Source organism: Lathyrus oleraceus, chromosome 4 (genome assembly GCF_024323335.1).
Source record: "Lathyrus oleraceus cultivar Zhongwan6 chromosome 4, CAAS_Psat_ZW6_1.0, whole genome shotgun sequence".
NCBI classification, from domain to species: domain Eukaryota; kingdom Viridiplantae; phylum Streptophyta; class Magnoliopsida; order Fabales; family Fabaceae; genus Lathyrus; species Lathyrus oleraceus.
The window spans coordinates 47,895,653-47,923,321 of record NC_066582.1 but is presented as its reverse complement, the minus strand read 5'-3'; the positions used below and the strand labels follow the sequence as shown (position 1 = coordinate 47,923,321).

General features: G+C 36.7%; 2 protein-coding genes across 3 annotated transcripts; one reads left to right on the top strand and one right to left on the bottom strand.

The window, feature by feature from the left end:
- Positions 1-3,782: 3,782 nt before the first annotated feature.
- On the top strand, positions 3,783-5,172 carry LOC127073165 (peroxidase 40). Its single transcript, XM_051014287.1, has 4 exons — positions 3,783-4,033; positions 4,117-4,308; positions 4,408-4,573; positions 4,674-5,172. The coding sequence occupies exons 1-4, from the start codon at positions 3,785-3,787 to the stop codon at positions 5,075-5,077; spliced, it is 1,011 nt and encodes a 336-aa protein (XP_050870244.1). The 5' UTR covers positions 3,783-3,784; the 3' UTR covers positions 5,078-5,172.
- Positions 5,170-22,168, bottom strand: LOC127073164 (flowering time control protein FCA). Of its 2 annotated transcripts, none has more exons than XM_051014285.1 (19): positions 21,665-22,168; positions 19,948-20,018; positions 19,727-19,805; positions 17,397-17,479; positions 17,253-17,304; positions 16,676-16,743; positions 16,398-16,464; positions 16,090-16,169; positions 15,952-16,016; positions 15,583-15,639; positions 15,275-15,440; positions 14,329-14,406; positions 13,655-14,221; positions 7,078-7,281; positions 6,795-6,989; positions 6,679-6,717; positions 6,464-6,523; positions 6,340-6,385; positions 5,170-5,605 (listed from the first exon to the last, which is right to left on the bottom strand). In XM_051014285.1, exons 1-19 carry the CDS (start codon positions 21,909-21,911, stop codon positions 5,598-5,600), a joined length of 2,232 nt encoding a protein of 743 aa, XP_050870242.1. In that variant the 5' UTR covers positions 21,912-22,168; the 3' UTR covers positions 5,170-5,597. The 2 variants fall into 2 exon arrangements, with proteins under 2 accessions (XP_050870242.1, XP_050870243.1); XM_051014286.1 differs by having other exon boundaries at positions 6,679-6,711.
- Positions 22,169-27,669: the final 5,501 nt, after the last annotated feature.

Below are 27,669 nucleotides of genomic sequence, written 5' to 3'. Positions count from 1 at the left end.
TCTTCAATAACAACGTCAAAGGTGTTGAAGCAACAAACTCTGCCAAACTCATCGTGTATCTCCCTCTCAACCATAGGTTAACAACTAAAGTTATTGCAGATAAGAGATCTCTAGCCACAACAGAATCGTATCCACACGTTGCGTCTAATAAATGTTGAACGCGTAAGACATAGCTATTACATGAAGTCTCTTTGAGGAAATGCTTAATGCACCTGAAGACAATATCAACATCAACCACTAAACGAGTTTCAAAGAACAAAGTGATTGGCATGGAGAGAGGTGGTTTGTATGTATGTTTAGCCTTCAAATCCCTCATAGTATGTGCATTATAGTGAGCTACACCTGATGACCCCAACACTTTAACAATTGTGAAGTGACCATTTTCAACCTTATGAAGGTATCGATTGATGTTAGAGCTTGCATTTGCATCTTTTTCTTCAATATAAACTCCCTCATGGCCTAACTTATCTTGCTCAGAGCTGCCCAACACACTATAAACTAACTTGGCAATACCATATGCATTCCTCCAAGTAGATAAGCATTCAAATATGTGATGTTGTTGTAAGGCTTTCTGACTCCCATACCTGCGATCCCGCCTATTCTGAGGCTTGACCACATGTAAAGTGCATAGAGGAATAAGCAACAACCAAACCCAAGCACCTACATATTCTAGCTCAGCAACCATCTTGAGGAGTGTGTCTTTCAATTCTTGAGAGAAAGCAAGACGACACTTAAGAGGTATGCTTTTTATAGTGAAAGTATGTGTTGTGAAGACTCACTATAACAACCTCGTGTCTAATACAATCCCCTCATTTACACCAAGGTTATCAAAGTTTATTGCAGATGGTTTTACAACACCCATAATGAGACTTTCAACCTCTCGTGTCCCAGGTGTAACTCGAACCAGATCATCGGAATGAAGACATGTCTTACTCATGGCTTAATGCTCATGCATCTCCCACATATCCATCGCCTAACTCCCTTTAAAGTCTCTTCGAATTCCGCAAACAAATCTATATCACTTCCAAAAGCTTCCTGAATTGTATTTTTATGTTCGTCACTGCATAAAGTAACACCTTAAGATAATACATTATACGAGAAAAAACCTTGTTTCCATCCTTACCATCAGGACAACAATGAAACTCTCGGAATGGGCAATGCAAGCCTTTTATCGGAGTAGAAACCATAGAACAATGCAAAATAGTTCTAGTTGAGGAATTTTAACAAACACTTTGTAGGCAACAATGAAAGAACTTTTTTCTATGATAGCGATGATGCATAGTTCAACTCATTTGCAACAGTAATGAGAAAAAAAAAAGTGAAAGAGAAGAAGAGTTGTTGTTACTTCGTGAGTTTGGTGAAAGTATGGGTGTGGTTATTTATATACACACGGAGAAGAAGACTGTGTCTTAGAACGTGGCTTAAAATGTGTAGTTGGGTATGTTGATGCTTTTGGTATACTTGAAAAGGTGGGAAGCTTGCTGATGAAGTTTTGATGAACATTGAATCAATTATGGCCAATCTGAACGAAATTGTTAATGTTGTTTCTACATGTGTTAACATCAATGATTAAATTCAAGTTTTGCTTAAACAAAGGAAAATTTTGATATAATTGAATTTTATATATATATATATATATATATATATATATATATATATATATATATATATATATATATATATATATATATATATATATATATATATATATATATATATATATATATATATATATATGTGTGTGTGTGTGTGTGTAATTTTTAATTAAAATGGAGAAGCAAAAGGTGTATTAATTTACACTCAATTATATTGTATTTACAGGTGATGGTATGGGTGAAATTAATATTATCATTTTTTTAAAATAAAGAATTCAAGATTTGCCCTATAAATTATTTCATTGGTGTTAGTTGTACACTTTAAAGCATGTATAATTATATATAAGTGTGGAAAAATGAGTCAGACCATTCAAACCTCTTGTTTAACCTACCATTTTTGGTAGGTCGAGTCAAGGATTCGAACATTTACCTTCTATTTTGACTGTTCTGTCATGTATTTTGGCAGATTTTGGTAAGACTGGTCTACCATTTGGACAAGCCCAAAGGCTTCACAATACATTGTAGAGGTGAAAAAACATACATGACTATCAGACATACACATTTAACATGTTATTTTCAGTGTGTCCAACCAAGGTTTTAAACATCTATTGTTTACTTTGACACCCCATCTCACTATATTTTTAACAAGGTGGACTTAAACGAGACTTAAATGTTTGTATAGCACCCTATTTAAATGAAAATATGTGATGACATTGTTACTTAATGCATGTTTACTTTGTGGCAAACTAATGACCGAATTAGGTTGGGGGACTTTAGAGACTTATCAAGCCTCAACAGTTTTATGAAAATTATGGTATAAGCGTTTAGCAACTCAAGTTAGGTCATTTGTAGTAACAATTGTATGTTGATATGTAATTGATTTTTGCATTTTTATTAATTTTTCATTTATTTCATGGAAATTTAAGAAGTAAATCATCTTATTGTAAGTTGTTTTCTATAATCATTATTTTATGAAAAAAAGAAATTATAATTTTTTTATAAAATTATCTTTTATTAATTGTACGATAAAGATAAATTTAAGAGATTAATTAAAATACACTGTCAGTGAAAAAGAGTTTTACACCATCACTTAATTATAGACGTTGGAATATTAAAAGAAGTTTGACTTTTATTTTAAAAATCTATAAAGTAATACAAACGGGTGATGGTGATGAACCGATGGTGTAAAACTTTTTACACTGACAGTGTATAGTAATTAATCTCTAAATTTAAATAATTAAAAAAATGATAATATATACTTAAAAGTATAATAGAAAAATATATTAATAGTTCTTTGTTATTAGAAAATGATGTATAAATCTTTTGTAAAACAACTTATAAAAAAAATATATGGAATACGTATTTGTGTGAGGAGATTGATGTTCCGATAACTTCAATAAAAAGATGATTAGTGATTGCCCAAATAATTTTAACTCACATGTGAACACTATAAATAAAAATTGAAAAATTGAAAATTTACATATTTGTTTAAAGTGCAATGTTTTATTTTTGAATAATTATAATTTATGCATAATCTTTATGCGCTAAACTGCAATGTTTATAGTAGAATAAAATATACTTGTAATAATTTCAAAAGCCACATAATATAAGAAATTGTCTTATTTATTTTTTACGAAAAAATTAATATACAATTAATGTAAAATTAGTTTATTCTTAATTCGGTGCTAAATATAAGACGTCTTTAAATTGGTTCTTAATATATTTTTTTTAAAATTGCATCTAAAGGTGATTTTCATGAACTATTTTAATTTTAACACTGCTTAAGTTCAAAGAAGCCGTCCAAAAAAAAGTTTCAATTCAAGTAACGTAATCATACCAACAATTTAGTGGTAGTAGTAGATATTTGCTTTTCAAAAATTTGGATCTAGTCTTCATGTACTAGTAACTAAACACTGATACTTTGATACTACCAAGATATAGCAGATGAAAGAATGTGAAAGGAACGCAAAGGCACATGGCATTAGGTGATCATCACAAACTACTTACTATAACCACTTCTTAACCCTGACTATGTCTTTTTACCATTTCACTTCATCAACTTTTCTTCCATGGCCCAGTTAGCCTCTTTTTATCACTAAGCGATTTACTACTAACCTCATATACTATATAAAGAACAGTGCATAGCATGCCAATTCAGCAAACATTTCTTAACATTAATGTCTCAAAATATGGCCATGCAGTTGGTAACATTATTTTGTGTAATGATACTCAACCTCACTTCAGTATTTGCAACCACGGTGAATGAAGGCTATGGTGGTGATATTAATACTGGATGTCCATTAGGGGCTGACATATACCAATATTCATGCCCTCAAGCAGAGGCCATAATCTTTTCTTGGGTTGAACAAGCTGTCTCTAGTGACCCAAGAATGGCAGCTTCATTGCTAAGGCTTCATTTCCATGATTGTTTTGTCAATGCAAGCCTTTCTTTCTTTGCCTCCACATACATGTTTTTAAATTTTTCATGAACTGTGTTTATAGTTTTTTTTGCCTTTTTCAGGGTTGTGATGCTTCAGTGTTGCTGGATGACACACACGACTTTGTTGGTGAGAAAACTGCTGCTCCAAATTTGAATTCGCTTAGAGGATTTGAAGTGATCAATGAAATAAAATCTGAACTAGAACTAGTTTGTCCACAAACTGTTTCTTGTGCTGACATTCTAGCAACTGCTGCTAGAGATTCGGTTCTTCTGGTTTGTCATTGCTCCTTTGGTTTCCAATCCTTTTCTAATTTTATTATATTTGACTGTTATGACTAAAATCAAGCAATATGAACTACTTTGCTATTATAGTCAGGAGGACCAACTTGGGAGGTGCAAATGGGAAGAAAAGATAGTATAACGGCTAGCAAGGTAGGAGCAAATAATAACATTCCAGGTCCAAACTCAACCGTTGATGTACTTGTGTCCAAGTTTGAAAATGTTGGCCTTACACTTCAAGACATGGTTGCACTCTCAGGTTAATAAAGCTATAGAAATTGCCACTTATTTCCATGTTATTATATTCACATATAACTTGTGTATTGAAAATCAAGATTTGCGATGATTTTTATTTTCAGGTGCACACACAATAGGAAAAGCCCGGTGCTCAACATTTAGTTCTCGCTTACAGAGCAACAGCATTTCAGATGGTCCATATGTTGATGTGGAATTTGTTGCATCGTTGCAACAGTTGTGCTCAGGACAAGGTAATAGCAACCGAATTGCACATTTGGACCTGACCACACCAGCTACATTTGATAACCAATATTATGTTAACCTTCTCTCTGGGGAAGGACTGCTTCCATCAGACCAGACTCTGGTGAGTGGGAATGATCAGACACGGCAGATTGTTGAAACCTATGTAGAGAACCCGTTTGCTTTCTTTGAAGACTTCAAGATTTCAATGATAAGAATGGGAAGCTTGGGATCAGATGCGCAGAGTAACGGGCAGATTCGCAGGGACTGCCGAACTATTAACTAATTTAATAAAGTGGTGATAATTCCCTATGTAAACGCAGTGTGATGGTCGTGTGCTATTTAATCATTAGAAAAAACTATGCTAAGTGTGCAAGATGAAAAAAGGTAATACTAAATATTTAATGATTACTTGAATCAAGGTTTGAGTAACTCTTTAAAGGCGAGAGCCATTACTTCCCTAAGGACATTATGAGTTTGTTAGATAAAACACTTGCACCATATGAACTTCATAGATTGTCTCTAAATTAATGGCTAAGTTAATATTTATTAATAAAGCAAAGCCTATGTTACACGAGGATCTAGATAGAGCATTTCCTCACTGCTGAGCCAGACAGTGATAGTGAAATCTCAACTACTAGGACCGTAATAATTTATGAAAAATATACAGTTTACATGTCGCTTTTGGTCAAAATGAAGGTAAGATGGTGGTCCTCTACCTTCTTTAAGCAACAGATTTGAGATTCTGTTACACAGCCATTTAAAAGCTGTATCGTCCATATATGCCACCTCATGCCCGTAGAAATTCAAACTCCTGAGGTTAAAAAGATACAAGACATGTCAGTATTGATATTATAAATAAAAAAGGTAACTGCTAATATGTGCCCTTAAGGCACATGATAGCAAACTACATATAGAAATATAATGTGTGCATTTAATTCTTTAAAATTCTAAAAATTACTCTATTGTCAATTCAACTCAACTTTTCTACTTTTAACATGCATAACATGTATCCTTCCTTAGGACCCATAGCAAGACTTCAAAATATAACAAACAAATAATAACCTGACCACCTATTATCTATAGTAAATCCTTGTTTCTATAGTGTTGAACTTTTTTTCTCGTATGTATTTTACCCATCAATAGTTTTTCTTGTATATAACCCCAAATTCAATTTTATGCCCATCAATAGTTTTATAGCAGGGTCGTCCAAGCACGTGCATTGCTTTACCATTGTAAATGATACCTAAAGCACTTTTTAATACTATCCATGTCCCTAACTCCCTCTGCTGTCCCTACCAAACTCTCTTGGAAACGATGCAAAAAAAAAATGCAAACATACTATTGATGCCCCTAACTCCCTTCTATCGTTGTCCCTGCAAAACTCTTGGAAATGATAAAAATGCGAACACTTATAATCCCACATTCCCCACTTGATGAACAAAATGATTTAGTAAGATGACGTTGAAAGACTCCCGTTAGTTTGTGCTTTGTGTGTGTGTGCATGTGTTCAAACTGGGGTAGATGAGTTTGTGCAAGGACTGGAACCTGCAGGTCTGTTTTTCCACATCAGCTCTTGCGCAGTATTAATACCCTGAAATGGAATAAAGAATTATGATTAGACAAAAAGGCATCATAAAATAAATGGAGGTCAAAAGAGCAAACATTATACCTGTGAATAACGTCCAGGATCACCAGCAGAAACAAATGACGTCTGTTTATAACCAAGTTCCTAAAAAGCCAAACAACTTTCAATTATACACCAAAACGAAGCCATTTAAAATTAACAAGTCAGAGAAGAACAGTGGCTACATGCATAGACTGTGAGGCATATCAGGCATCCCTTCTATTGTTATTAAACAAATGTTGACAAGGATATAGCATTACCTGAACACTTTGATGACCTGTAACTCCATATGCCTGGAACTAGAATTGGAAAAGCAAAATCATTAACATAATCACCTTTCAATGCCAAATGAAGGAATATCATTAGAGATGCTTACAGAGGAAAGTTGCTGTAATTGTTGATGGTGGAGAACTTGTTCTCTGAAATGACTTTGAGGCTTAACCTGTTGGTTTTGTGCAATTTGTTGGGTGGGTGGTATTGAAGGCTGTGACTGATTTTGAGACTGCTGATCAGACTGGCTGTGCTGTTGCTTTTGTTGTTCAAACAATGTCAACTCTTCGGGTTTCTCCCACTATAGGTTCATTTCGGCAAAAATTAGTTCTACAAACATAATATAAAATAACTTACATAACCTAACGGAAACTCGAGTTAATTCTTACCCGACTTTCCCCAGTCACACTATTATAGTAGTATTTGAAGCCCTCAGGAGATAGATGCTCTGTCCAATTACATTTTGGAAGAGTTGTGTTCTGGCTTATTGCCTGTACAGAAGAAGTAGCAGCTGTTGATGAAGGAGTACCGGCAGCAGGTGCAGCCACATGAGCGCCTGTGGCTGCATGTGATACAGGCCCGCCCCATTGAGACTGCAAGAATTTAAAATAAAATAAAAACATTAGCACATGAATAATTGACTAAACACACTCTGGAGTCTTTTAAGTTATAAGTTTGTAACAGTTTCTTTTGTAAGGAATTGGTCTTCTAAATCATTTGACGTTTGCACTGTTACCCCCTTTTTCATCAAACCCCATTAAAAGGGGCTTAAGTGGCCATTTTGCTGCTAAGGTTGCAAGTCCAAAACAGCAAATTTCATCTTTTATTTAAAAATAAAAATCTCAAATAAAATATGTTTAAGAGTTCTTCATCTTCTTCATCAACCTTCATGATCTTCATTAAATTAAAATTAAAAATCCCAAATTCTTCAAAAAGAAACTCAAAACTCAAATCGAAATTATTAGTTCTTTAAAGAACATTAATCACAACCCAAAAATTTAGAGTTTGAACAACTAGGAGTTTGTTAGTTCTTAAACCTACAAATTAAAATAACTAATAAAAATTGAAAAACAGTGAGTGAAAGAAGGGGAAACAAAGAACGTAGTGAAATTGGAAACGAAGACAATGAAATTGGAAACAGCGCATAACGAATGGAGAGTAGAGCTGTGAAAGAGTACAGAAGCAATGGATCCAATGGATGAAGGGCCACAGGAGAAAATGGACCATAAGTTTTGTTAAGAATATGTGGTTTGGCCTAACTCAACCCTACAAAACCGCTTGGTAGAGTGAGGACTGTCCCCATTTGTAAACACATGTTAATGCCATATATTGTCCGATGTGGAACTCTTAACACACCCCCTCACGTCCAGGACTGGACATCTGAAGCGTGGAAATAAATGGTGGGTGGCCCGATAGCGGAAACCATAGTAGGTGGTCCACCGGATCTTAAACCAGACTCTGATACCATGTTGAAATACAAGAGACTAAGAGATATTTGAATAAACCGTGTGTTTTGAAAAGCACTACGGAGACTTTATTATATATAGAGATTATAACTAATTACATGATATAGTCGATGTGGGACTATTCGATATACAAATATTCTTAATATTATATTTACAAATATCAACAAGTACCATGTTTAGAGAGTTTTAAATTGGACATCATAGGTGTAGGGACACCTTTTGCTTCTGACAAATTGGCTTTAGATAGAAAGTCCTTAATGTACTTGGATTGAGAAAGAAATAAAGAGTCATCTTTGTGGTAAGAGACTTCAATCCCCCAAAAGATATTCAAGTTGACCAAGGGGGCAAACTAAGAACGTAGTTTAGTGACAAGTAGTTGAATGTGAGAGGCAGAATTCCCTGTGATAATGATGTCATTTACATACACTAACATGTATATAGTGTATGTAGGAGTAATGAGGGTAAACATAGATGGATCACACCTGCTAGAGACAAAACCAAACCCTTTAAGAGCCTGAGTCAACCTTTCAAACCAGGCCCTTGAGGCTTGCTTGAGCCCATACAAGGCTTTATAAGTGTCGGCATTCTCTAACCCAGGGGCTGCTGCATATAGACCTCCTCCTCTAGGATGCCATTAAGGAAGGCATTGTTCATATCCAGTTGAGTGACTTGCCAACCTTTTGAGATAGCAATAGTCAGAACAACTCTGACAGTAACATGTTTAACCACTGAAGAAAATGTCTGAGTAAAATCAAAACCATGTTGGTGGAACCCCTTAGCCACCAACCTAGCTTTATACTTGTTCATTTTCCCATCAAGGTTTTGTTTAATTTAAACACCATTCACACCCTGTAGCTTACCTGTTGGGTGGAAGAGAGGTGAGAGTCCATGTGTGATTCCTAAGTAGGGCAAAATACTCCTCATTCATGGTCATTTATGGCAGCCATCCACTTAGGAATCTTCATGGCTATTTTGTAGGTAGAAGGCTCAAGTCCTATGAGAAAGAGTGTGGGATGCACCCTTCGTTGCACTATTCCACACTTCCTTCTAGTGGCCATCGGATGAGTGTTTAAGGGGTGAAGAAAAGGAAGATTAGGTGACTCAGAGGAGGTAGATGAGATGAAGGTGAGGAAAATGAATTTGTAAGTGATGTGGGAAGGGAAAAAGTAGGTTCAGATACGACACTTGGAAGGTCAGGAGCTTGGTCAGGCAAAGGAGTATTAGATTGTGCATGTAAGGAGGAGGTGGACTCAATCATGATAGGGGAAGTGGAAGTGGAAGCATTTGAGTCGGGTGTAGTAGAATTGAATGCAATGGAGGGGGATGACAGTTGAAGAGTTGTATTGTTGGTGATGGGAGAGGGGGATGTGGAAATAGGATTTAGAGGAAAAGAAGGCATCAAGGGAAAGATAGATGAAGTGGTATAGGGTAAGGGGGAAGAAGTGGGTTCAGATGGAAACAGATGAGGATAAGGAAAGTAGGAAAGTGTGTGTCATTGAAAACAACATCCTTGGAGATATAAAGTCTGTCATTGGAAGCAAGACATTTACATCCTTTGTGACTTGAAGAATATCCCCAAAAAATGCACTCTTGAGAGTGGAAGGTTAATTTGTGAGATGAGTAGGGCCTAAGGCTAAGGTATGCATAGCAAACACACCCAAAGGCTTTTAGAAATTTGTAGTCAGGTATTAGATTATACAATAGAGGTAGTAAGGAGATTGCATGTTCAAAAGTGGAGTTGGCATCCTATTGATCAAAAAGGATGGAGTCAAGCAAGCATGATCCCAAAATTTGAAGGGAAGATTAGCTTGAGTCAGTTATGTTAGACTTGTTTCTACAACATGCCTGTGTTTTCTTTCCACATACTCATTTTAGTGATGTGTGTGAGTGCAAGCTAATCTGTGAGCAATTCCTTTTATGTTGAACAAAGGAGTGAGAGTTTTGAACTTTCCTCCACCATCAGTTGGAATAGCTTTGATTTTAGTAGAGAATTGAACCTCAATTGTTGTGATAACGTGTGTGAAAGTGAGTAACACATCAGATATAAGTTTAATAGGAAAGACCCAAGTATATTTAGAGTGAGCATCCACACAAGTCAATAGGTATTTATAGCCACAAGAAGAAATCACAGGGGCATCACCCCGTACATCAGCAAACAGTAGATTAAATGCCCTAGTGTAGAGTGTGAAGGTGTGCTAGGTAGTCTATCTTTCCCAAGCAGCATGGACTACAAAAGTCTAACAAAGTCCTATGTGGAATAGAAATGTTGTAGAGTTAAAGGATGGCTTTCAAAGTTCCATGATTGGGATGCCCCAATCTATTATGCCACATAAGATAAGGAGAACAACCTGAAGTTGAGGTGGAACTAGGAACTAAGGTAGAGGCCTTAGAGATAGTGTTGATTGAAACAGCTAAACCTTGAATGAGCTTAATAGAATCAAAAGTACAGAGGCCATCTTTCTTGAGAACACCTTGAAGCACAACTTCAGAATTGGCCTGATTTTTAACAAAGCATTTGTCAGCATGGAACTCAAAATATAACTTGTTATCTCTTGCAAATTGGCCAACAAAAATTAAGTTCTTGGTGATAGCAGGAACAAGAGATTTTTAAGACTGACATAAGTGTGTTGTTTACGGAGAGGCAAAACAAGCAGAACCTATAGAGGTAATGGGCAAACCTTGACCATTGCCAAGTAGAACTTGATATGTGCCTGATAGAGTACTGCTATCAGAAATCTGCATTGTTGGTGTCATGATGAGTTGCGCCTGAATCTGGATACCAGGCTTGGGAAGTGACAGGAGGTGCATCAAAACCTGTACCGATGAGACGAGCTTGATAAGTTGGTCTAGGAGAGAAACCTGGAGGAGGACCTCTGAGAGCTTAGGAAAACCACTGATTATGACCAGTAGAAGGGGATAGATTGAGGAGCAAGCCACTGATTTTGGTTTGTAGGAGCCATATACTGAGGAATGCTAGATTTGTCCACTGATTCCAAACAGGTCTAGGAGTTGGAGCAGTGTAGTTCCAAGGCGTGGACATCAAGGGAGGCATAGGAATGTCTATGATAGCATATGCTAGCATCATGACCAATAAATTTGGGACTGCACTTTGAATCTACCACCTCTGCCACGGCCAAATGATCATCCACCACAAAGTCCTCCACGACTATCACTAAACTGAGGTATAGCATTAGATTGCACCATAGAAGAAGCATCAGGTTGAGTCTGATTGACAGGTTGAAGGGGGTCTGAGTAGCCTGTGCTACACTAATAGACATAGGTTCAGTGAGTCCAGTTTTCCCATATCTATCCAATTTGGCCTCATGATCAAGAAGCATAGATTCAACCTCAATTATAGGACAGCGAGGAATGGTATTGAATAATTGAGGCTAAGGCAGGTATTGAATAATTGAGGCTAAGGCATTTTATTCATCAGGCAATCCATCAAGGATAGCTTCAAGTTGATCGCAATGTGTAATCGGATCATCAATCAATTCCAGGATATCTACAATACGTTGAACACGAGCAAGATATTCGGAAATGGATTTCTCACGTTTAGTTCAGTTCAGAACGCAATTGGCGTGATTTCGTGTTAGTGTGTGCAAACACATAATTGTGAATCTCATCCCAGATCTGGTGAGACTGCACACAACACGAGGTAGGACCGAATCCGATGGCGTCGAGAGACGCCAGGAGAAGAGAAGTCTTGTTGCTCCCACGTGACGAACGCTGGATTCTCAGCGTCATTGGTGCAATCATCATCGGTTAGGTATCGTGGCGAAATTTCAGGATTGACGAGAAACCGATGAAGCTTGTGTGTTCTGATAATACCTTTAATTTGTTGTTTTCAAAATCGAAAAATTGTTTTCATCAAGTTTGAGTGTTACTTGTTGCGTAAAAGTCTTGAAAATGTTCTTCGAATTGAAATTTGAGATCAACAAAGGTTCTTGCACGGTGTTCTTTGTCGTGTTTGCTGAGTTTGGATCGAGTTAAGCTCTAGATATCATATTAGAAAATGATAAATGCAGAGTAGATTGAGAGAAAAGAGAGATAGAGTTTGTTATGAACTCAGATTCATTATGAGAAAATTATGCACAAACACAGTTAGTTAGAGCTGAGTATATATAGGAGACCTAACTGTGCTGACTCAACACAACTCATCACAGTTAGTTCTACTAATTTATTTAGTTACTCTATACTAGAGTATACTTTGACTACTCTAATATAGCGGAGTCAAAATGCAATACCTGCTTTTGCTTTTGCTTTTGTACCGGATAGCCAAAATTCCGATACGTAATACCGGTGCTATACCGGATATTTAACAACAATGTAACTATGTAAGGACTTAAAGGAGTTTGTTAGAATTAGAGTTAAAAAGTAAGTTAGTAAGTTGATAAGTTTGTTTGGTGGTTGTTAAGAGTTGTTATTTTGGTTATTCTTAGAAAGTCTGTAAATAATCCTCAAGGGTAGAGGGGAAAGATAGCTTTTGAATAATTAAATTTAGTGATAGAGATAGCTCTAGTGTGAAAGGAGAGTGCTCCTTTGGGGTAGCCTTGAGTGCAAAGTTATCATCTTCATTGTATATCTTTTGTATCTTCTCTTTCAATCCTATTGTCGCATTCTATTGGTAGTAACATAAAGATATTCAAAGAACTCATTTTTTCTCAATTTTGTTGATAATCTTCATTCTAGTTTGAATTATTCCTTGGTTTATTCAAATTGGCCCAGTTTTGGGAATTCTTTCCACGTATTGAAAAAGAGGTTCCTAACAAATTAGCAAACCAAGAATTTTCTTCTTGATCAAACTCAATTTTTGTATTTTTTGTTCTCTTAAGAACTCTTAGAATTCTAATTAGTAATTTTGGAGGTTTCTTTTTTGATATAAATGAAGATGATGAATGTTGATTGAAGAATTTGAGATTCTCATTTTTAATTTGACGAAGATCATGAAGGTTGACAAAGATGATGAAGAACCCTAATGTTTTCTATTTGGGATAATTATTATTAACAATAATTAATTTGAAAAAAGGATTTGCTAATCACATAAGCACCTTCTATTTGGGATTTTTAGGACTTAAATGACCAGTTTGTAACAAAAAAACACTTAAAAGGCTAATTTGTTACGAACATAAAAACTTAAAAGGACCCCGGGGATGTATTTGGCCTAAATTATAATATAACTTAACAGCACTAGAAATTAATCAACTACTTCAAACAGATCTGATATCTACATGCAATCAGGTAAAGACACCAATCAATCAAAGTCCTCCAAGATAAAAAAACATTTCAAAGAGTGTAGCAAATGTAATGAATGCAATTATTAAGAAACTTTTTGTAGTATAACCGATTCAAAATAAACTTCACAGATCAGTCCAACCAAAAAAACATTAGGCAATAAAACCAATGTTCAACTTCTGAAATATCATACTTGGTGTGATGTTGAACAAATGAGAGAATACAGATTAAAGGAATTTAATGCAGCAATTTTGACCAAAAATACCTGTGTTTTAGTAGCTTCTGCATGATGCTGCAATGTCATTGCTTGACTGGATGGCTGGATCATCTGTAATTGTTGTTGAAGCTGGGAGAAGGCCTGCTGAGATGAATGAAAGCTTGCTTGTAAAGTCTGTGTTTGTTGTGAGACCAACTGGGCTAACTGAGAAGGGGATTGCTGAAGAGGTTGAAGTGGCTGCTGCTGCTGCTGCTGCTGCTGCTGCATAGAGGGAGGAATTTGCTGTCGATTTGGGGTAGTCAATGCTGTATTAGATTGGATGTTAGTATCAAGAGAGGTCTGAGGAAACGTAGCAGACAAAACACTCTTCTGAGCTTGAGGTTGAGGAACTGAAAACTGTGCATTAATGCCCAGTCCCTGCTGACCAGCAGACAGAGGTTGTGGCTGACCATGTTGCCTGAGGGATGGAAGTGTCGATTTTTGAGGATAGGGCATCGGAGCTTGAGGATATAACTGGTGTGAAGGTGGAAACTCCTGAGATGATTGAATAGGTTTCTGTGATGGAGGTATTTGTTGATTGACCGGTGGAATTTGTGATCGAGGCTGGTTGAAATTCTGAAAACAATATAAATTTACTACTGAGTCGAGCTAGCAAAAAGGTAGTGAACCCTCCTTATCCATTAATCTCTCAGATCACATGTATACTGATAATCTCAAAATACCTGTTGTGGCATTGCTGACGGAGACTGAGCTTGAAATCGAACATCTAGGGAGACTCCCATGCCATTCATAGGACCACCCTATATTGATTTAAGCATAGTGTAAGCAACAGATTCGTGAAGATTAAAATAACGGAAGAATAAATAATTTAAAATGGGGAGCAACTTGATGTCAAAACTGACCCCCAAACCGGATTAGTCGGTCTAGTGGACCGGATACCGGTGGTGAAAACCAAAAAAAAATGGGGAGCAGCACAAGAAACAAAATTGCATCCAACGAGCAATTAGAGATCAACATTTTGTTCCTTGTCCACTTCAATTCAAATTTTAAATTTTAAGTATTCAGAGATAATTACAAAATCAACATATGGGCACACATGTCTTTGCACAAGTGGGGCACATCGAAGCATATTAACCAATAACTGTTAGCAGCAAGGAAGGGTCCCGGGAAACCTATCCCTTTTAAATATTAATACAGAACCTTGCAGAAACAGCTACTAGTTGAGTTTGTTCCATTCATTTGACTAAAAAGAGTGATGAGACGATGCAGTTTCCGTCTTGCGATAGTGCAGTTTAATAGTTGATAAAGACAGTCAATCACTTAGCAACAAAAGCCAGAAGGCAGCAAAAAGGTAATTAACAGAGTTTACTAAGTAGAGTGTGTTTGAAGGCTCACCCTCTCCATCAACAGACAAATTCAAACTTTTTTTTATCATGATAAGAATTGACAACAAAATGTAATATTTCTAGTCATCTACTTGGCCAAACTTCAGAATAAGTCTGCTGGGAGTACGAATGCAAAATCAAGGCAGCAAGTAATATTGAAAAGTGCAACAATTCGGCATAAAACAAATAGGGAAAAGCATTTCAGTTGGTTGTAGCTTTTAAAGAAAAATATTATCATTGAGCTTGGAGAAATATCTTCCAGTATCCTTGAATTTATACTTACTGCATTTATAGGCAATGCCATGTCGCCAGATCTTGGCATCGATGGAGGCCCCATACCATGAAAACCAGCATTGAAAGATGGACCAGTATTTGGTTGATGGATTGGACGCCAAGCATTAGGGGGAGGCATACGATCACCCATAGGATCAGAATTATTTGATGGAAGTCTGCAAACAGTAATTACAAAAATAAAGCATTGCACTGAGTAACAAGACAAGAATATAAAAGATTAACTATTCAAAGGACTGTAATAAAGCTGGTCCTTCCTTTGCGCACACAAAAATAGTAGTAAAGCTGGTGGGAGAATACCTAGTGCCTGGTGCATCCAATCTAGGACCAAAACCTGCAGCTCCAAATACAGGACCCCTGGAAACCAAACAAAAGTTCAAAAACTACTCATTGATGCATGCATTTGAGTCAAACATTGGACGCCTAAAACATGGGCTAAATAGTCAAAATTAAGTTAATATGGTAGAGTGACTAGAGTCTATTGCTAAAGTTGCCAAGTATAAAATAACACTCTAGCTTAGGCATGATCCCCCATATTCACAAGACTAAACACAAATCAATTTCTGGATAAAACGAAAAAAGTCCATGGATCTAATCTTTTGTGCTATTAATTGATTATATGACAGGCTTTTAGGCTTAAGAATCATAAACTGATGCCAGAAAACAAACCTGGAATCTCCTTGGCGAGGTCTCTTAGGATCAGCAAACCGAACAATCAGTGGTTGATCACAACCCTAGGCAAAGACATACATGATAAACATAAAGCTTTTATATGAAGAGCTGATAAAAGAAGAAGAAAAATCTTACTCTCATTGTATATATTCCATTAAGTCCATTAATAGCTGCCAGGGCCATATCTCTGTGAGAATATTTGACAAAACCACATCCTTCAGACAAAAATAAGGAAAAATATTATCTATTTGGTACTGCAGTCAAATACAAACGCACATACAGGGAGCAGGGATAAAAATTAAATGATTCCAAACATCGTAGGCAAAAGTTTAGGAAAACATTACAGAGAACAACTTCTAATCTGAGAATAACAAAGTACTTATTCTACCTCCCACAGTACTACCCCACAACCAGGTTTTATCACGTATATGAAGAAAACATACCACGACTCTGCTTCTTGTCATCACGCATAAGATAAACATCTTCAACCCGCCCATATTTTGAGAAAACCTGATGCAAGAGAACAATCACTCACTTCCATGTTCACAAGAACAGTAAACATGCATGACACGTTATTAAAGGAAAACTAAACATTTTGGAGGGAGGGAAGGTAACAATCCAATAAGTCACAAGGACAAAATTTGCCATGTTACCATTCCCATTTGCAAGAAAACACAAAAAGTCTCTAATGTGTAAAGTTTGACGGGTGCAAGCAACATACTTCCTCAACTTCTTTTACGAGAGCCTGTTTATTCAGAGAGCCCACAAATAGTTTGTACTCAACTGCGCCTATAATAGATAATTTTTTTGCAGCAACACAAAACAGTCAGTCCAGACAGTTGAATGATTTGGAATAATGATGCATTTACAATAACAAAAGAACGCCCAAGTGCAAATTATTCCCCTATTAAGACTATAACTAACCAATTTATACAGTAATAAGCCTCAGAGCATGTTCAGATGAAGGTACTATTATTCACATATGGCTTTAAATATTATTGGATAAAGTAATAAGTTGACTACTACAATGGACAGAAGGTTTATACCATACAAATAAATATTCAAAAAGATACAATATATACCCAATGTTCAACTTATTTCAAAAAGATGTCTCAAACATTTCATTACACAAAATTGGCAGTCATGCCAGATAAGTCTAGTTACACTTAAATTTATAGATGTAAATATTACTATGATTTGGGAACATTCTTTTATCATTTAGTCCATGTACACTATACTAAACATGTGGCAGTTAGAACTTTACAGACTAACAATGTCAGGAGAAAAAGAATAGTTACCAAGGCGTTCTCGTTCGCCATCAGCATACCGCACTTGAATGGGACCAACACCCTATATGATAAAATCATGTGTCAGAAAATTACTAGTCATAAGTTGCCTTCCCTACTTACTATTCACTAAGGATTTAGAAGCACTACACTCACTCCGGGAAGAGTATGTTGATTGTGCAATGCTCTAATTGCCTGATCAGCTTCCTCTGAAGTAGCATACTTTATAAAACAACAACCTGCACAATAAAAGGTGTTTTGTGACAGTTCCAATAAATAATACCCTCTTCCCAACCACGGCCAACAGATAGTCATTGGGCAGAAAAACAATAAAGCAAGAAGTCTAACTTTAGAAACATCTTTTGCTTAAAAATATTTAGCTGCTAACAAACACATACAATAGGTCAATTTTGTAGAATGTTATGCATCGCATAGTCATTACTCGTCAAACAAAATAGATGATGCTTTTCACGTGAAGTGGAAGACAAAAGACTACCAAGAATAAGTGAAGGGTTAAAATTGTAATCAAATTATATTATATTAAAACACCAGAATTTACCCCAAAGCATCAAATTTGGATGGACCGGAAGATCCCGCAGAAACAAAATACAGAAAAGATATCAAAGTAACCTCATCATAAGGGAGGAGCAAAATTCCAAACATCCAGAGCAGCAGATAATAGATCAAGGTAAAAGGATACATTCAGATCTTTTCATATGATGAATTATGTTGTATACAACTCATTAACAAAAACAAAACAACAATGATGTAGAAATTCAATATCAATAACCAAGATCACACTGATTAATCGGCGTTAATGGCGAAGCTTTCAAGTCACCATACAGCCACAGTTGCAATACAAAGAACTCACTAGTTCATAATCGTTGTTATGAAAATAAACTCCTTCTATTACACATCAACTATCAGAGATGATGTTGTAGCCTCCGCGGGTTACACTTTACCAAAACAGTATGCAAAAATTTTCCTTAGGTAAAGGCTTAGCTAAAACCATCAAATTGCATGCACAACAGCACTAGAAACATTTACCACTGTGCTAAGATATTCACAATCAATATAATCTGAAGATGAATTATAGCATCAAGAAAGTAAAGACTTAACTAATACCACCAAATTGCAAATTCCCACACAACTGGACCAGAATTATCCTCCGGTGTGTTAAGATATTAACAATCAACAGAAACTATAGACGAATTCTAGCATTGAATATGTACTCATATGAATAAACACCAACAGAACATAAATGCCAGACGGCCTTTCTGACTCAACTGGATACATACAAGCTCTTAACAAATTATTGTGATAAATTACGACTGCAAGACTAACTTTACAATAAGCAAAGGCAAAAGAACGGCACTTGGCAAAATTTCAGTGCCATGGAGTATCCAACTTTCCACAATGGTCTTTTCGGCAACTAATGTCTAAATATGTGAACACCTCTGCTATTTGTCCTGACTACTACGCATTGACATTTGATATAGACACAACGTGGTTGACGTCATCCAAACCGGTGCAATTAGAATTTCTAAACCATCTAACTTCTAAAATGATTTCTATATGGGCCGCATCATTATATTTAACATAGACCTATAATAATTTCTAAATCACCTAATTTCTAAAATAATTTCTATATGGGCTGCATCATTATATTTAATCACAGACCTATAATCACGAAGAAGCAAAATCATTGTTCCAAACACACATTCTGAAACCACGTCATAGAGGAAATTATATCCACCACATACACATAGCGTTAAAACTATAACTAGTTCCTAAATTGAACATAAAGAATCACAAACACACAACCATCAACCACATCGCCAACAGATCATCCATTCATAAGGTAGCTAATGAAGTATGAATTCCAACAAACGCATCAATCACTGATATCAATTATCATCCATATTTTGCCGGCCTAACTTTTAGCCCCCAACCACTTTACTGAATTGAAACAGATATATGATATCCCAAGCCAATCAATAAATGCTAACATTCACCAAGCCATTCAATAAATGCTAACATTCACCAAAATATGAGAAACATTGAACCTTCCGAAATAAATTGTGATTAACACCATTCAAAAGTAACAACCCAAGATTTTGTTTGTTTCCTTTGTACAATTACTGACTTCTAAATTTTTGGGCAAAACAATCTACAGCTAAGGCAACCAACACTCCCACTACAACCAAATTTTGGACATTGCCCCCACTTCTGCAGCTACAATTGCAAGAGCAGGATCTTTTGGTCCTCCAAGATCCCATCTGCTAGCTTACAGGTGCACATGTCTTGGCTCCTTTAGGTATGACAAGACGAGGAAAAAAGTGGAACCATAACCAACAAGTCTGAACTTGTTTTAAATCAAACTGGGATGAAGACGAGCTTATAGTCTTCCCTATCAGCCTCTCAAAAGACCTGAAATAAAATGTACATGAATCACAATAGTCTTAGATTAGAAGAATCAAAAATACCTTGATGTTGTCCAGTCTTTCTATCTTTGATCAGGGCGACCTCAATCACATTCCCGTGTTCCTCAAATAAAGGACGAATCTAGCTCAAATCAAATAATTGTTACAAGAAAACAATTACTCATCAAATATGAGACTAAGGTTAATGTCCTTTGATGTTATAGAAAACATGAGATCATTGGGCAATCAAGAAAAGAACATAAAAAAAAAGTGAGACGACTTACATCTTCCTCAGTTGCTGTTCGCGGAACAGACCCAACAAAAAGTTTGGCAAAATTTCCACCATCAAAATGATCTGAAAGGAACAAATTTATCATTCGTTTCAGATATACCGAGTATTATCCCACTGGCTGCCACTTCATAGCTCAGAATAACGCACGGATAAATACCATATATTTAGGGGAGTAAATTATAACAAAAATCATAAACATTTGCAAGAGAATACTAATTCACATGTAGTTTAGCATCTGTTACTCGGTTTACTGACAGATGTAAATTAATATGTTACCCAACAGTTAGTACTGACTCCTATTATTGCTAGACTCTGCATCTATATATATTCAATGCAACACAGATAAAACAAAACAAGTCGTACTACAAAAGGATTTAATTCATATGCATCGATGGTGTAAACATTTTTTATATTGTCGATCAATCATAATTGTTAGATCACTTCAAGTATTTGACTTTCATCATATATACCTTGCCATATAAAGGATGATTTGTGATTTATTGAGAGGATAAAATTCTTTACATCAAGAGTCTATCAAAATTAATCTCATTACAGACCACGCGCATACATTATTTCTCTAATTTTCCCTTAATGCGCGGGTAAAAATAACCCCCATCACTAAAAAAAAAGACAGAGAAGCAGGTTTTTACCATATCGAAAAATGCAAGGATCAGCAATATCAAAGAATTCTAACTTATATCAATGATCATGTAAAGACTATATGGTCAACAATATCCCACAAGCTATGAAGCACGGGCATCTCTAGGAGTAGGCGTTGCGGAGTCCGACATGTGTCGGTGTTCGACTTGTATGACACTCGTACACATGCGTACGCGTCGGAAAAGTCAGACAATTGTCCCCCAAAAGGATAGAAGTAAGGTCCTGGATAGAACATTATGGCAGAAGTTGATCCATTGAGCCGATCTCACTTAGTGGGATAAGGCTAGGTTGTTGTTCGACACTCTTTGAATCGGTGTCTGACACACGAATGACATACAATACAACATGTGCGGACAATTTATAGAAGTGTTTCAGAAAATTTGTTTTTCTCTTTGCCTCAACACACCTCATACATTTTTTAAACAAATCACACAAACATCTAAAACAATTACACATATATTGAACCAATGTTATCGATGAAGAATTGAAGACATTAATTTTGATTAGAATATTTTTAACTCTTTTATTAATAGATGAAATACTATGAGATATGCAGCGGTGTCGGTATCCTATGTTATTAACGGTGTCGGAGTTTCTGTGTCGTGTCCCGGTGTTCGTGTATGGAGTCCATGCTTCATAGCACACAACCCATTGAAAAAGCCAATTCCCCCCTCCCAAAACACACACATGGCAACAGCAGCAGCGCAATCCCTAAACCTAGATAGAACGAGCTAATGCCAATTCCCCCTCCCAAAACACACACATGGCAACAGCAGCAGCGCAATCCCTAAACCTAGATAGAACGAGCTAATGCCAATTCCCCTCCCAAAACACACGCATGGCAACAGCAGCAATGCAATCCCTAAACCTAGATAGGACGAGCTCACGCCCATGTAACCCTTATAGCAAAAGCCATTTCAAACACCCTAATCAAAATTCGCCATAGCAGTGACAGCCATTGAAGCTGAACTACGTTTAAACTTTAAAACAAAACAAAAAACCTTAAATTCAAAATTCGCATCAGAAAACAGAATCAATAACAAACTCACCCGGTGAAGCTCCACGTCCAGAGAAAGGAAACCCTCGTTTCTGCCCAGACATCACCGGCGGCTGGTGATTATTAAATCCAAAATCTCCAGGACCTTCACCTCCCATCGGCCTGAACCCCTCTCCAGCACCTGGTGGACGGAAGGCCCCAACCCTACCCGGAGACCAACGCTGTGGACTATCAAAATTCCGATGGAGAGGGGCGGGGGCGGAGCGGAAACCGCCGGGACTTCGACGGTTGTAGTTCATCGGAGAATCGGAGAAACGAGAAGGCCTTGAAGGACGATTATTGTTGTAAGAGTGATCATCGTTGTTGTTGTCGCCGTAGCGGTCTCCTCTGTGCCTATCCAGTTTGGCTAACAGAGTGAAACCCTAACCTAAAACCCTAGAAACTAAACGGAGAATAATTAAAATAGAGAAAGAGTGTGCAGTGTTGCTTCGCACCGGTAAAGATGAACTTTGACACTTTTCTTGGCTTAACGACGATGCTACACAATCAATATTAAAATCTCATATTAAATATTATTTTGTCTATTTATCAATAAAATACTTTTTTTTATTCACATCAATCCATAATACTCGATTTGGTCTCATTTAAAATACAAGTTAATTTTTAGATTCATTTCTCGATATTAATATTGATGTAAAAAAGAAAAATAAATCAAATAGTTGAGTTTTTAAATAAAAATATAATTTTACAAAATATTTTTTACTATGCATTTTGTTTTTTATTTGGGTTAATATCTATTTTTTTATTTTTTTTAATTATCATTTTAAAAAACAAATATTCCAATAAAACATTTTAAAAAATATAAGCTTAATACATGTAATAATTTTTAATTATATATATGTTGATTCATATTTATATTAATGGTCTTGTTGTTACGTCACGCCACGAAAATGATCAAATATGATAATAGAAGTAAAGTTAAGGAATTAATTTGTAATGTTTTAAGTTAAAACACTAACTTATAATATTTTTTAGTTAAGGAACTAAAGCGGGACATTAAATTAAGTTAAGGGACTTGCCGATTAATTATGCCAAAAATTTATCAAACTAACCACCTTTTAAATAAAAAAAAGTTTATTTCATAGAGAATGCGTCAATGTTTGTGGCGCATGTACTATAATTTGGCATTAGGCGTTATTGTCTGTGGCATATGCTTTAGTGTCATGTCAATAACAATGGCGCATGCATGGAGGCATTAAGAGCATGTCATCCCTCATGACTTCAATGTTGTATTGTTTTTATTTTTATTTTTTAATTATTTTAATAATTAAATTATAATAATAATAATAATAATAAAATGTTAAATAAAAAATTAAACTATAATATAATTTCATAAAATAGAATTACAAAACGATTAGAGATTTATTTACCGAGATAACCCAGTTTTTCGAAAAAATTCCCAAAATACCCCAGTTTTCAGCAAAATTCTCAATCTACCCCATTTTTAGGAGGAGGCGCCAATTGAATTGGCGACTCCTCTTAAAAATTGCAAGGAGGCACCAATTGGATTGGCTAGGGCAGGTGCCCTAGCCAATCCAATTGGCGCATATGTGTAATTTTTAAGAGGAGGCGCCAATTCAATTGGCGACTCCCTTAAATAAGCCTCAAATGGCAAAACCTCCAACATGAAAGTTGTATATCTTTTCAAGACAATGAATTTGGACATAAATTTTACATCATTTGGATTTTTTATGAGAAAGTTATAGGCAGTTGAAGTTGGACTTCTGAGTTTTTTAACTATTATCTGACCTATAATGTTTTGTATTATTGCATGCGTTTCTGTTAGAGTTATGAAATTTTTTCCAACATAACAACTGAATTAGACATCTTAAATTTTCCAATGCACTTGGTCCCACCTCAAAATGATTAAAAATGAGTGAGTTAGGTCCCTGCGAACTTGACCTAAAATTAGGGTTTCTGTCAAAATGACCTATAATGTTTTGAAATGAATGATGAGCTTCCAAGTTTCAAATGGATTTTTGATGAACATGAAATTTGTTCATATGGCGACTGTTTTTAAAACTTGAATGGAGGCGCCAATTGGATTGGCTAGGGCAGGTGCCATAGCCAATCCAATTGGCGCCTATGTGTAGGTTTTAAGAGGAGGCGCCAACTCAATTGGCGACTCCCTCATAAAATGCTTTTTTTGTCTTATAAATAGATGCGTTGTGTGACCAATTGTTCCACAACTCATATAATCATTTGGCTATCATGTTTGGTGTTCGTCGTCGATACGGTAAGGTGATTTATGCGAGAGACAAACCTCAATTGCTGATGCTGTTTTGGAACATCACCACGTTAGATCAACTGAAGAGGAAGCTGGTTCGATGGTTAGACGGGAAAATACCAGAAGGGGAAAAAATCAGAAGTATTGAGATACTTGACAGTATCTTTGGTTGGGTGCGAATGAAGACTGATAAGGATGCTAGGGAAATGATGTTCGGTCGAGACGACATTAATTTGATTGTTGTAATCAGTTAGAATTATTTATGTTTTCAGATGTTTTGTACTGATGTTGGTTATGAAACTCGTTGTAACAAGAACTTAATGATATATAATGATTGATTGTTACAGAAATACAATGTTACAAAAAGCTTAAGATCTAGATATAATGTTACAAAAAGCTTAAGATCTAGATGATGCTCCTTTATTGGGACAGTTGTTTTTGTTGTGTCCTGGTTGACGATAGATACTACATAATCTTATCATTTTATTTGTGGAATCCATCTCTGTTCTGATACGTGTGCTGTTTGGCCTTCCTTTCTTCTTTCTACGCATCTCTTCATTGTGCCAAACAATATCTCCTTCATATGGAGGCCAGTAATCCTCCATTGGTAGTACTGAAAAGCTTTGACTATATACATTCATGATGGTGTTGGTCTTGTACACATCAGATAAATGGGTGTAAGCGTCTTGACGAGTATAAGCGCATGCTGCAATGACATGGGAGCAAGGTATGCGGAAGGCCTGAAATTTTCCATAATCGCACCAACTTCTGTGTAGTCTAACAGCGTAGGCTAAATTTGGTCTCCCCTCGTTGTTGCCCATTGTTTCCTGGACGCTGAAATTTTGTCTATGACGGTCAAACACTGTTACAGCGTGTGTCGTAGCTTTGATGCTCTCCTCTTTCATGACCTTCGTGCAACACTCACTGAATACTTGTCCGGACATTAACACTGCACTCCATCTTTCACCTCTGGTTGCGAACATAAAAGCCAACCTATAATAGGTTGATCTTACCAAGGTGGTTATCGGCAGATTTCGAATTCCTTTGAAAACCCCGTTCATGCATTCCACAATGTTTGTTGTCATGTGGCCCCATCGACAACCACCGTCAAATGCTTTTGTCCACTGCTCTACTGGGATGTTATTTATCCATCTCCCCGCGTCTTCATTAGACAGTCGAATTTCATCACGATAATATTGAAATGACGGTTGAGTTAAAGCATACCCAGCATTCACCACCTTCTTGCGAAGATTCTTATCTTTTATAGCACGCATGAAGTTTTGTGCAATGTGTCTGATACAGTAGACATGTGTAGAAGGAGGATCATGTCATCCGTTGTCATGGTTGTTGTAGGCACTTTCAATGGCAGCATGTCTATCAGAAATCAAACATAGATTGGCTTGTGGAGCGACATGCGTTCTGAGATGTCGAAGAAAGAAACCCCATCCACCAGCCGTTTCACCTTCAACAAGAGCAAAGGCAATGGGGAATACATTGTTGTTACCGTCTTGTGCAACTGCCATGAGCAAAGTACCCTTGTATTTTCCGTATAACCAAGTGCCATCAATTTGCAAGAGAGGTTTGCAGAAAGCGAAACCTTTGATGCACGGGTCAAATGCCCAAAAGAGACGGTGAAATATTCTATTACCTGTAGCACAGGTTCCGTCTGGCATCATTGCTGGCACTGTCTCCATAATTGCCACAGTTCCTGGGACATAAGTTTTTAGTGCCCATAAAAACCGTGGTAATTCCTTGAATGAATCCTCTCAGTTGCCGAAAACCTGTTCAACAGCCTTTGTCCTCGCAATCCATGCTTTCTTGTAAGATGGAGTATAATTATATGTTGTTCGGATATGGGATATAATTATACTCACCTTCACTGATGGGTCTTTATTTACCAATGGTAGAATGTCTTGACATATCAAAGCTGTGCTCAATTTACGGTGATCTTGTTCAACGTTAGTTGCAACGCAACTGTGCGGTGGGTCTATTGAAGCGATCTCCCAAGAGTCATTTTTCTTCTTGTAAGATGCAGCCAAACGAAACTTACAAAGCATGTTACGACATTCGATAACATACCTTCTAGAATCAGTGCGTTTCACTGTAAAGTCAGCAAAGTTGTTCATGTGGAATTTTTTGATTGCCAAGACACATTTCTTCTTTGGTACGAAACATGTCTCCCACCTTTAATTCGCCTACTGGTCTCGGATACGGATTATAGAAGACACTGTCGGATGTTTCATCATCGTGAAAATCTATATTTGTCATATGTTAAGGAGGATTGTAGGCATGACTAGGAGGTATTGGTGGTGGTTGAGCATCATCTTCATCGTCGTTGTTCAGCATGTGATCAACCTGTATCTCGGTCTCCTCTTTTTCTTCATCAACAACGTCGACTTCTACTTCTGCTTCTGGGTTGAGTTCATCTGACCATTGTGCATCATCTGCAGCATCTTCACCAGCTGCATCCTGATCGGTTAGTTGAGACTGTTTAGACGGTATACATGGTTGTAGAGTAATGTACAACTCGATACAATCCATGCCTGAATGTTCATGACTAAGAAACATGTTTTCAACATCTTCATCGTCTCGTACCTTAAGGGGGAAAAACTTGCATTGACCATTCTCAAAAAATATAGGATTTTGATATGTGATCTTTGACACAATACCTGATCCTATAAAGGATTGTATTCTTTTTTTTCAAATGCAAAAAGGTTGCATTTCTCTTGACCGTGATTCTAATGGTATCAGTGTTTCTAAAACAAAAACCATGAAGCTCAGACTCAAAAGTTTCACCGTTGCAGTGAACATTGACACTGTATAATGATGAAGATGACATTTTGGAGATGAAAACTATTTTACAAGTGCAGATGAATGTGAGTGAAGTGTCTTGGATGTTGATAGTAAGACACTTAAATAGATGGTATCAGTGTCTCACATGCTAGCTAGTTCTGAGATGATGTGTCGGACATTGAAGCTACTCTGAGATAATGTGTCAAGCATGCAAGCTAATTCTGAGATGATGTGTCTGTCATGCAATACAGTGTGAGTTGATGTGTCAAGCATGCTAGCTAGTCATGAGATGATGTGTATGTCATGCAAGACAGTGTGAGTTGATGTGTCAAGCATGCTAGCTAGTCATGAGATGATGTGTCTGTCATGCAAGACAATGTGAGTTGATGTGTCAGCCACGTGTCTGACATGTAAGTTAGGTCTTAGATGATGTGTCAGTCATGCAAGACAGTCTGAGATGATGTGTCAACCATGCAAGCTATCAAGAAGCTAGTCATCAGCATGCAGGAGACAAGACAGATATGTGTCGGACATGTAACATAGTCAGAGATGATGTGTCAATCATGCAAGCCATCCACAAGTGAGTTGTTCAGTATGCAGGAGACAAGAATGCCACGTGTCAGACATGCAGATGGTGTCGCAAATTGGTTTGGCGCCTACACTTAAGGCTTGTACATGGTCGCTAATTCAAGTGGCGACCCCATGGAGTCAGTCCTCGAAACCAAGCATTCAGAACTAGCCTTGCATGCATGTACCTATGGTGTCGCCAATTTGAATGGTGCCCCCTCTTTAGGATTGTACATGGTCGCCAAATGAGGTGGAGACACCATGCAAACATAAATTTTTATGCTCTCATCCATTTGCCTATAAATACATCCACTCCTTCAACAATTCTTCCACACCAACATTCTCACTACTTCATCTACAATACTTCTTTTACAATTTCATCTTCAACAACATCTTCCAATTTCATCTAC

What these genes read in the sequence shown, in the direction of transcription:
- LOC127073165 (XM_051014287.1), top strand. Translation starts at nt 3,785, where the DNA reads ATGGCCATGCAGTTGGTAACATTATTTTGTGTAATGATACTCAACCTC. An exon ending in TCCATGATTGTTTTGTCAAT is followed by an intron (nt 4,034 to 4,116) that starts GCAAGCCTTTCT and finishes TGCCTTTTTCAG; the next exon opens with GGTTGTGATGCTTCAGTGTT. An exon ending in AGACATGGTTGCACTCTCAG is followed by an intron (nt 4,574 to 4,673) that starts GTTAATAAAGCT and finishes TTTTATTTTCAG; the next exon opens with GTGCACACACAATAGGAAAA.
- LOC127073164 (XM_051014285.1), bottom strand. Translation starts at nt 21,911, where the DNA reads ATGAACTACAACCGTCGAAGTCCCGGCGGTTTCCGCTCCGCCCCCGCC. An exon ending in TGACAAGAAGCAGAGTCGTG is followed by an intron (nt 16,170 to 16,397) that starts GTATGTTTTCTT and finishes TTTTGTCTGAAG; the next exon opens with GATGTGGTTTTGTCAAATAT. An exon ending in CAGAAGCTACTAAAACACAG is followed by an intron (nt 7,282 to 13,654) that starts GTATTTTTGGTC and finishes AAATTCTTGCAG; the next exon opens with TCTCAATGGGGCGGGCCTGT.